At 44.9% G+C, this 11,371-nt stretch overlaps 1 protein-coding gene across 1 annotated transcript; it reads right to left on the reverse strand.

Moving 5' to 3' along the window:
• Positions 1-590: 590 nt before the first annotated feature.
• Positions 591-10,990, reverse strand: tmem70 (transmembrane protein 70). Its single transcript, XM_072467541.1, has 3 exons — positions 10,762-10,990; positions 2,502-2,604; positions 591-2,377 (listed from the first exon to the last, which is right to left on the reverse strand). The coding sequence occupies exons 1-3, from the start codon at positions 10,957-10,959 to the stop codon at positions 1,944-1,946; spliced, it is 735 nt and encodes a 244-aa protein (XP_072323642.1). The 5' UTR covers positions 10,960-10,990; the 3' UTR covers positions 591-1,943.
• Between the last annotated feature and the right edge of the window lie 381 nt (positions 10,991-11,371).

Raw genomic sequence — 11,371 nt, forward strand, 5'->3', positions numbered from 1 at the left:
AATTAGTTGGGATTTTGTTGGCAAAAATGTTAGTTCACAGATTTTAAATCATGTTAAAGTAACATTTAGAAGTTTTTTTTGGATGCATGTAACATTCCTGGACTTTTCTACTAAACCTGTACTCCAGTCAATCCATAATCCATAAATGAGGAGGACTGGTTTAGCTCAGTGGACTGGACAGCTGGTTTGTGATGCAGAACATGGCCAGCAGCACAGGTTCAATTCCCGTATCATCTGAGAATTCTGAATTCTCCCTCGGTGTACCCGAACAGGTGCCGGAATGTGGTGACTAGGGGCTTTTCACAGTAACTTCATTGCAGTGTTAATGTAAGCCTACTTGTGACAATATATATATATTTTTTTAAATTTATTTATTTATTCAGCTTCTTCCACATTTCTTTTTAAACCAGAAGATTCTTGTTGTGGGAGCTTGCTGTGCACAAATTGCCTGCCACATTTTGTATATTTAACTGGCTGTAGAGAACTTTGGGATGTCCTTGGGTTGTGAAAGGTACTATATAAATTCAGGTCTTTCTTTTACCCCAATAATGAAATTGCCTCACTTTTCACATTTACTAAATAAACAGGCATTATTACAAAGGTAATAAATCTTTAATTCACCGACCAATGATACACCATAAAAACACTGCCCATCTGTGTCAATTATCTGTTGATTTTCACAAACTGAATTTAAAAAATGGCCTGTACATATCTCTAAACAGTATTTAAAAAAACTATTTGCCACTCTTTCATATTTAATAGCCGGTCTTCAGGAAGATATAATTGTACAGGATTGCTGTGCAATAGAAACAAATGGCACCTTTTTCTTCCACAGTTATTACACCATTCAAGCCAATATTTCACAAAAACTGAACTGAATGAACTGGTATTTCAGAAATATGTATAGAATATTTCCAACAATTTAGGAAAGCCAATAATAGATATTTCTTGGATGCACCGAATAGTAACATCTTAGTGTCTCATTGGTCAGCAAATTAGGGTGCTATTTTGGTCACAAGTCTGAGGCTCTCGCCCATCTGAAATTTTGAAAGATGGGAAAAAGAAGCAGATAAAATGAGGCAGCATGGGAGCATTAAATCTGATTTTGGTCATTACTTTCCTGTTCTCAGCCAGATATTTCCTTACAGAAGCAAGGGATATAGGACAGAATCATCACCAGAATTGGACAGCTAGGATCAAGTAATAAATCTTTTAATTCAAAAAAGGTCAGGTACTAAAATCTCAGACACGAGCACCCATGCCCAGTTTTAACTCTGCTCTTTTAGCAGAGGAACCAATTTATTCGGGATCCCACACCCTCCAGAAATTGGTTCAAAGCAATAATGGTAGGGACTAGGGTGAGTTTGTTGCTTATCCAGCTCTAAAATGTAAAAAAAAAACTTTTAAAAATATCCTCTTGATTACAGCTCATTCCTGGTCAATATGGGAAGATTAAAGTTAGAGAAGATGCTCAATAAGACTGTTCTCAATAATCACAGGCACAGGCCCTACTGAGCAGCTTCAAATGGATGGAGTCTACACAGAAAAATAATTACTAAACTTAATCTATGAGTAACGTATTACTAGAACAATACATAACAGGAATTTAAACATTCAGAAACCCTCGAAGGCTCAGATACCAGATCTGTCCTCAGCAAGGAATCCAAGAGTCATAAATCGGAAATGTCAGCCTAACATCTCCATGGATCCTGCTTGATCTGAGTGTATATAACATTTTCCACTCTAATTTCAGATTCCCAGCATCTGCAGTATTTTTTTTTCTTTATGTTTAATCACAATTCTTCTTTCTCAAACAAAGTGTATAAAATGAAAAGGAGCCTTTGGCTGACTACTGGCAAAGACTGAGAAAGCATGTTTCACTGTATAAACCCAAAATGTAGAAGTAATCCCCCCTTGCCAATGTTCATTTCTTTCACTTTTCATTACTTTTTTAGTTCATCCAAATTAAAGGAGAAGGGCTGATCATAGCCCATTAGGTGACTATAGTCATTTGGGTGCCAGAAAAGCACTGGATTTACTAGCAGTGATTTTCTGTTTGCATAAAACGTGGTGAACATCTTGCTGACTCCTGGAACCGTCACATCCTTTTGATGGAAAACAGTTTTCTTCTGCTGGAGGAGAACATTGTAAGTGATTGCAGTATAGTTGTCAGTTTTTTCATCGTGATATAGGCGAACCACATAACCTTTGGTGAGGAGGTGCAATACCGTAGGACTTAAAAATGTAAAGAATCCCATTGTGCCACAGAAAGCTATTTGCAATGCCGGGCTCTGAATTCCAAGGCCAGACTGCAAGAGGACGTAAGGCATCACACACAAACTGAAAATACTGGTGGAGTAAGAGAAGAACTTCACCCCTACAAAAAGAAAGATATTTGACATAAGAAACGGTGTTCATTGCATAATCAACAAAGTTTTCATATTTAAAGTACAGAAATATTTGGAAATAGTGCAAAAATTAGAAAGGATTTAATTTCTTACCAAGGACTACTCTGGCCAAGTTTCCAGAATAAATCAATCGTCCCTCCATAGCGTTGCCATCTGAACGAAAGCAGCGAAAAGGTTGACTGAACGCAAGGTTAATCTGCACATACAAGAAAAGTGCTTGTAGTATCTGTACAGAACTTCAACGAAGGGGGTCAGATACGGACATTCAATCACGAGCACCTCACCTTCAGTTTTATTTCTGCTCCTCATTTAGCCGAGGAACATTTGCGCTCGGGAATGGAATTTTTCTTTATTAAAGATGCATTTCTCATCTTCAGAAAACATTTACGGCTTAGGCAAGCAAAAAGACAGTCACACCCCTTAGGCTAACTAACTTGATTTTGGCCAGTGGTCAGGGACCGGAGGGTGTGGCTGCGAGTGAGGCAGGTAGAGGGATCCAAGAGGTAGGGTTGCAGGAGCCTCAGCCCCGGACCTTGTCTAACAAGTTTGAGATTTTTGCTCCGTGTGGACACAATAATGGGGACTGCAGGGAGGAGGAGCAAACTGACCACAGCACAGTTGCAAAGGGAGCTATTCAAGTCGGGGGACAAAAAAAAGAAATGTAGCCATAATTGGGATAGTATACTGTTCTCCGGGATCTGGATCGAGAGTCCCGAAGGTTGCGTTGCCTGCCTGGTGGTCAGATTGGGGATATCTCATCTGGACTGCAGAAGAACTTGGGAATGGGAGGGTAAAGATTCAGTTGTCGTGGTCCACGTAGGTACAAAAACATAGGTAGAACAAGGATAGAGGTTCTGCTGAAGAAATATGAGCAGCTAGGGTCTAAGATTAAAAGCAGAACCAAAAAGGTAATAATCTCTGGAATACTACCTGAGCCACGAGCTAATTGGCAGAGGGTCAATAAGATTAAAGAGGTAAATGCGTGGCTCAAAGGTTAGTGTGGGAGAAATTGGTTTGAATTCATGGGACATTGGCTCTAGTACTGGGGATGGAGGAAGCTGTTTCGATGGGATGGTCTTCACCTGATTCAAGCGGGGACCAGACTCCTGGCAAATCGCATAACTAGGGCTTTAAATGCACACGCTGAAATTGGCGGGCATGATATTGTGGGTATCACAGAGACGTGGCTGCAAGGGGATCTAAATATACAAGGATATGTGTCCTATTGAAAGGACAAGTAGAGGGGGCGGGGTTGTATAGTTAGTAAGGAATGAAGTTAAATCGATAGCAAGGAGCGATATATGGAAGGCGTAGAATCATTGTGGGTAGAGTTGAGGAATTGCAAAGGAAAAAAAGACCCTATGTTCAGGCCCCCAAGCAGTAGTCAGGATGTGGGCAGAAAATAAATCAGGAGATAGAAAAGGTGTACAAGAAAGGCAATATTACAATAATCAAGGGGATTTCAATATGCAGGTGTACTAAGCGATGGGTTTTTGGAGCTGCTTGTATTGGAGCCCACGAGGGAACAAGTAATTCCGGATTTGGTGATGTGTAACGGGGCAGACTTGATTAGGGAACTTAAGGTGAAGGAACCCTTAGGGAGCAGTGACCACAATATGATAGAACACACCCTGCAGTTTGAAGGAGAAAAGCTGGAATCAGGGGTTGAATTCTCCGCTGGCGGGATGCTCCATTTTGCCGGCAGCCCAGGGGTTTCCCGCCGGCGTGGGGCTGCCCCATGGGAAATCCCATTGACCCAGCCGGCGTAATGGAGCATCCTGCCGGTGGGGTGAAAAAGTCTGAGGCTGTGCCCTCGGGTTTTAGTGTTTCCTACTTGTGGAAACATCCTCTCCATGTTCACTTTATCAAAGCCTCTCAGTATACTGTAGGTTTCAGTGAGATACCCTCCTCATCCTTCTAAACTCCATTGAGTACAGACCCAGAGTCCTCAACCGCTCCTCATATGACAAGTCCTTCATTCCAGGGATCATTTTTGTGAACCTCCTCTGGAACCTCTCCAAGGCCAGCACATCCTTCCTTAGATACAGGGCCCAAAACTGCTCACAATATTCCAAATGGGGTCTGACCACAGCCTTTTACAGCCACAACAGTAAATCCCTGCTCTTGTATTCTAGCCCACTTGACATGAATGCTAACATTGCATTTGCTTTCCTAACTGCCAACTAAACCTGCACGTTAACCTTAAGAGGATCCTGAACTAGGATTCTCAAGTCCCTTTGTGCTCTGATTTCCGAAACCTTTTCCCATTTAAAAAGTCTATATCTCTATTCTTCCTACCAAAGTGCATAACCTCTCACTTTTCTACATTGTATTCCATCTGCCCTTTCGTTGCCCACTCTTCTAGCCTGTCCAGGTCCTTCTGCAGCTTCTCTTCTTCCTCAACACAACCTGTCCCTCCACATATCTTTGTATCATCTCCCATTTTTCCATATTATATTCAAGTGTCAGGCTCTTGCCCACTCACTAAGTCTATCAAATCCCCTTGAAACAGCTTTGCACGTTCCTCCCAACACAGACCCACCTGGCTTTGTGTCACCCACGAACTTGGAAATATTACATTTGTTTCCCCCCATCCAAATCATTGATATATATTGTGAACAGCTCAGGCCCAAGTACTGATCCTTGCAGTATCCCACTAGTCAGTCTGCCAACATTACCCATTTCTTCCTACTGTTTTCTGCCTGTTAACCAATCCTTAATCCATGCCAGTACATTACTTCTTTTCCCATGTGCAGAAAACCACTTCTGCCAACTCCACTTTATCAATCCTGTTAGCAACACCTTCAAAACAATTCCAACAGGTTAATCAAACATGATTTTCCATTCATAAATGCATGTTAGCTATATCCTTAGAATCACAGAATTCCTACAGTGCAGAAGGAGGTGATTTCGCCCATCGAGTCTTCACCGATCCTCTGAAAGAGCACCCTACCCAGGCCCACGCCCCGCTCTATCCCCGTAGCCCCACCTAACCTAGGCATCTTTGGATACTAAGGGGCAATTTAGCATAGCAAATCCACCTAACCTGCATATCTATGGACTGTGGACCACTGGGCCACTCGTAGATCCACTCACTGCGGCGTGTGGTCAGAAACCACGATCGCCGAATACTCCGAGCCAACCACCCCTGCCAATAATGCCTTATTCAGCACAAAAAAGACCACCCAGGAGTACACCCGGTGCACATGGGAGAAGTAAGAGAATTCCTTTGCCCTCGGCTGCCCAAACCTCCACAGGTCCACCTCCCGTCCCCCTAATGTGCTGAATGAAACCCTTCAGCTCCTTCACCAGTGCCGACACCTTCATCGGCCTCGGGCTCTACCGGTCCAAACTCGGCTCAATGACCGTGTTAAAATCCCCCCATCCATGATCAACCGGTGTGAGCCCAGGTCAGGGATCTACCCAAAACCCGCCTCATGAAATCTACATCATCCAGTTTGGGGCATAACATTTACAAGGACGACCGACATCCCCTCCATCGTCCCACCCACCATTACAAACCTCTCGCCGCCACCCCCCCCCCCCCCCCCCAGTTTGCCACAATGTCCCCCACTTCGAACATCACCCTCTTATTCACTGGCACCACCACCCCCCATTCATCTTCATATCCAGTCCCAAGTGGAACACCTGCCCCACCCATCCTTTCCTCAACCTTGTCTGGTCCCCTATATTTTAAGTGCGTCTCCTGCAAAAAGGCCACGTCCGCCTTCAGACGCCTCAGGTGCGCGATACACGAGACCGTTTGACCAGGGGGCCCCCGTCCCGCTGCCGATCAGCCATGTCCCTTTTTGGGCCAGCACCCGGCCCATGTCACATGACCCTCCAGGCCCAACTTCGGACGTCCACCGTCATCAATCCTTTTCCAACTGGGCCACATCAACCACAACCTTGTCAGCAGTTCTTTCCGCCCCCCCCCCCCATCAAAACATCAACCCCATCCCCTCCTCTACCTCCCGACCCCCACTGCACTCCCGTTAACTAGCCCGCCCATTAGCATGGTGGACCCCACCCAAGGCCTCCAACATTCCTACCACACACCCCCGTCCTCACTCCCCCAAAAAGTAGCAAAAGCTGCACTCACCCTTGATGTTCTCTCATGAAAGGCCTGCCCTCCAAAAATCCCAGCATCAAAACAAAAGAAACACTTCAAAGGGAAAAGTCTTCAGAGAACAAACAAAGACACACTCATGCAAACTCCTCCAAAGTTCATTAACCTCAATCTCCTGTCAGTCCATTGTCCCTCATGAACTCCATCGCCTCTTCTGACATGGCAAAATAATACTCACACCTCTGGAAAGTCACCCAGAGGCACTCCAGGTACAGCACCCCAAACTTCACCACCTTCTTAAAGTGCACTTTCTCATCTGCCTCACCCACCAAAGGATCTTCTCCTTATCCAGAACGTGGTGCAGCCACACCACCATTGCCCTCGGTAGCCTGCCCGCTTGCATCCTCCTCATCAACGCCCTGTGCGCTCGGTCAGAGGCCCCATGAACAGCTCCAACAGTTTGGCCATGTACGTGCCGGCCTCCGCACCTCTGATGTCTTCGGCATCCACACGATCCTCAGATTTTGTCTTCTGGAGCAATTCTCCAGACCCTCCACCTTCTCCTTCAGCTCTTCTGGGTCTCCTGCATCATAGAATTTACAGTGCAGAAGGAGGCCATTTGGCCCATTGAGTCTGCACTGGCCCTTGGAATTAGCCTGCCCACGTACGTAAGCCCACACCCATAACCCAGTAACCCCACCTAACCTTTTTGGACACTAAGGGGAATTTAGCATGGCCAATCCACCTAACCTGCACATCTTTGGACTGCGGGAGGAAACCGGAGCACCCAGAGGAAACCATCGCAGACACTGGGAGAACATGCAGACTCCGCAGTGACCCAAGCCAGGAATTAAACCTAGGACCCTGGAGCTGTGAAGCAACTATGCTAACCACTGTTACCGCGCTGCCCCACCCTGACCACAAACGAAGCCAACTGTTTCTCGTGCTCCGCCACATCTACTTTCTGGATCGCCCGGACCTGGGACTCTCTCGATCCTTGCTTTGATCGACTGCACCACTTTGGCCAGGTCTTCCAGGGCCTCCTTCCTCTGCTGGCTGAACTTTGTGCTCAGAAACACCACTAGCTGCTCCGTTGGCCACTGGGTGGGAAAAATATTCCCCTTGCCCACCGCCACCTTATCCTGTGGCGCACCACAAAGACTCTTTTCTTCTCGCCCCACTCCTAGTTCATGGATCCATCCACCAGCCACACCAGTGGAGTAACACCTTCTCCTGCACCTCTTTCCATCAAAAACATCACCCTTCGGACAGGGAAAAGATCAGAAAAATACTACCTTGAGTGGGAGCCACCAAATGTGTGGCCGCTCACCCAATGGCCGCCACCAGAAGTGTCCCCCCCCCCCAAAAGTGTCCAGTTATTACAGCATTTATTATAATAATAATTTTTATTGTCACAAGTAGGCTTACATTAACGCTGCAATGAAGTCCCTGTGATAAGCCCCTAGTCGACACATTCCGGCACCTGTTCGGGTACACAGAGGGAGAATTCAGAATTTCCAAATTACCTAACAGCATGTCTTTCGGGACATGTGGGAGGAAACCGAACACCCAGAGGAAACCCACGCAGCCACAGGGAGAACATGTAGACTCCGCACAGATAGTGACCCAAGTCAGGAATCAAACCTGGGACCCTGGCGCTGTGAAGCCATAGTGCAAACCACTATGCTCCTGTGCTGCCCATAGCACAGACTAGAATAGATTTCCCTACTACTGATGTATGGCTAATAGATCTGTAGTTCATTGTTTCTCTCTGCCTCCCTTGTTAAACAGCAAGGTGACATTTACTATCTTCCAATCAGCAGGAACCATTCCATATAGAAACTATAGAATTTGGGAAGATAGGCGGTATGGTGGTGCAGTAGCTGCTGCCTCACGGCACCGAGGACCCGGGTTCGATCCCGGCCAAGGATCACTGTCCGTGTGGAGTTTTCACATTCTCCCTGTATCTGCATGGGTCTCACCCCCACAACCCAAAAAGATGTATAGGGTAGGTGAATTGGCCACGCTAAATTGCCCCTTAATTGGAAAAAAATAATTGGGTACTCTAAATGTTTTGTTTTTTTAAAGAATTTTGGAAGATGATCACCAATGTAGCCGCCAACTCCATTTCTACCTGTTTCAACACTGGGATGTAGAATATCAGATTCTAGGGGCTTATTAAATGTTCAGTGCCATTCATTTACCCAACACAACCTTCCTACTAATTTAATTTAATTCCTCATTCTCCCTAGTCCCTGGGAACTCTAATTCTAGAAAATTTCTTGCATTTCCTCAGTGAAGACAGACACGTAATCATTTAGCTTCCCTGCCATTTCTCTATTGCCCATTATAAATTCTCCTGTCTGTAATGGATCCACATTTGTTTTAGCCAAACATTTCCTTTTTATGTACCTATAGAAGACTTTACAGTCCATTTTTGTATTTTTTGCAGATTAACTTTATATTCTGGTCTCATTAGTTTCTAGGTCCTCCTTTGCTGTATTCTAAAATCCAGGAAGACTATGGCCTCTGCAATATCTACTCTTACATCCCTCAGTATCCTTGATGCATCCTATCCAGTACAGCTAGCCTATCTAATACCTTTTATCTATTTTTAGCCTACACAAAATTTCAACTACATCCTCTTTGACTATGATTTGAGCAACATCTTCCTCCCAGGCAAAAATGTGGCAAAGTACTCAATTAGTGTCTCAGTCACTCTCTTCGCTTCCAAGTGCAAGTTCCCTTAGAGATCCCTAACCAGCCCCCACCTTTTTTTTACTATATATAACTCAATAAAAGATCTCTGGATTTCCTTTTATGGTAGCTGCCAGTCTCTTCTCATGCCCTCTCTTTGCTTTCCATATTCAGCCTAGTTCTCAATTATTACTTTCTCTTTCCTCACCCAGGGAACTCTAGATTTGTTTACATGACTTTCCCTCCCCATCAATATGTACTTTAACTGTACCCAAATTATCTCCTTTTTAAGCTCATTAACTGGTTACAGTTTGACTGTCAACCTTTAGATCGAATTTATCTGGGCCAGATCCATTCTCATACCACTGAAGCTAGCCCTCCCATTTAATTATTTTCTACTCTGGATTGCTTTGCTCCCTGCTCCATAGCTACCTTAAACAAAGTGCTCACAGTCCCCTACACGTACCCCACCCAAACCCTTAATCCACTTGACTCATACCATTCCTCTGGATCAGATTCAGCTATACCCATCTTCATCAATGGGCTGGACATGCCAGTGTAGAAAATTATCCTGAACTTTAAAGGGCAGAGGTTAAGAATTTCTACATTGCTTTCTATAATTCTTGTATCTCAATTCCTTGCAAATATTTTCCTCCACATCTTTCTCATATGGGTGGCTCTTGAATACATCCAGTAGTGTAATGGTACCTCTGCTGTTTCTTGGCTCTAAACAAATAGATTCTCTCCTTTAATCCCTCTCCAACATCTAGTTTCCCCAGCACTATAACGCTCTCACAGTCGGAAGATGTGATTTTAGATGGATTGGCCATTCTATATTGCCCCTTAATGCCCAAGGTTGGGTGTGGTTATGGGAATGGGGTGGGGTGCTCCTTCAGTGGGCCAAATAGCCTCCTTTTGCACTGTAGGTATCCAATGATTCTATTCATAAAATTCTAATGTTCCCGATGGTGGGGGAGTGCAGAATTAGAGGATATAGTTTGAGGATATGGGGTAAACCCTTCAGGACTGAGGTGAATGCTTGTCAGGTGAATTTGACATTCTGAATTCTCCCTCAAGTGTACCCAAACAGGCACCGGACTGTGGCGACTAGGGGGTTTTCACAGTAATTTCATTGCAGTGTTAATGTTAGCCTAATTGTGACACTAATAAAGATTATTCCTGTTTTACACTACTACCTGATTTTTCCAACTTCCCTGATGCACCTTATTGTCTGCAGGAATATTTACTATCCAGTCCTGCCGTACTGAGCCAGGTCTGTTATCACCACAACATGTTATCATACTCCACAATTAGGAATTATTCTAGTATTACAGTCAGCCTAACACTCCAGTCCTCTGATGGTGGAATATTTTCTTCACCCTCACTCCCTATGTTCCACCATCAATCTTGCAACCGCCGTGCTGCTAACCACGGAAATTTATCTTCAACCGTTTCAATTTCTTGCCTTTAAAAACTTCAGGGTCAGTTTATTCACCCTTCCTTGTGTTCGGAGACGCTGATGGGAGTACAATCGGAGTAGCCAATTCTACCATCAGCCCCTCTCTGGGCTGCCCTCTTTCACTCTACCTGTCCGCTTCTGCAAATGCCTGTAAGCCTGGGCCCTCCCGCGTTATTCAGTCGCTGGCTGTCTAGGAGCCGAGACGTGTCGCAGTTTTTATTGACACTATCGTCGCAGAAAGGCCAGACAGCTGGACGCGAAACTATCACCCGAGCTCTACTCAGGGCAACTGAGCGACCGCTCCACATCAGCACGGCCGCCGCCATCTTTACTCCTTCCGCCTCCACGTCCGAACACACAAAGGCACCATTGGCCATTGACAACCGCCAATCACAAAGCCGCTTACTTTAGAAGCCCCGCCCCCCCTGTAAGAAAGTCAATGAAGGTCGTTGAGTGAACTTTATGTGTCTGCCTGAAAAGAGATCTTACACTCATCCACCTGCCTGTTATATTTTAGCTAATGGGCAATTAGGAATGGGTTACAAATGTTGATGATAACCACATTCTGTGAAAGAAGAGGAATTGGGAGAATTATTGACCATGTCTCGCTAATCTTAGTCCAAATTGGGTTTAGGGGGTTGTTGACTTATTATTCCACCTTCAAGGGATCATTTCCAATCTTAGACCACTGTCTAACTTTCCAGTCTTCTGATGATGGAATGTTTTCTTTGCCCGAGT

The sequence above is a fragment of the Scyliorhinus torazame genome, chromosome 11 (genome assembly GCF_047496885.1).
Source record: "Scyliorhinus torazame isolate Kashiwa2021f chromosome 11, sScyTor2.1, whole genome shotgun sequence".
Taxonomy (NCBI): domain Eukaryota; kingdom Metazoa; phylum Chordata; class Chondrichthyes; order Carcharhiniformes; family Scyliorhinidae; genus Scyliorhinus; species Scyliorhinus torazame.

Coding starts and splice junctions, on each gene's coding strand:
- tmem70 (XM_072467541.1), bottom strand. CDS start 10,959: ATGGCGGCGGCCGTGCTGATGTGGAGCGGTCGCTCAGTTGCCCTGAGT. Junction 2,605..10,761: donor GCATTTGCAGAAGCGGACAG/GTAGAGTGAAAG, acceptor TTGTATGTGCAG/ATTAACCTTGCGTTCAGTCA. Junction 2,378..2,501: donor CTTGGCCAGAGTAGTCCTTG/GTAAGAAATTAA, acceptor TTCTTTTTGTAG/GGGTGAAGTTCTTCTCTTAC.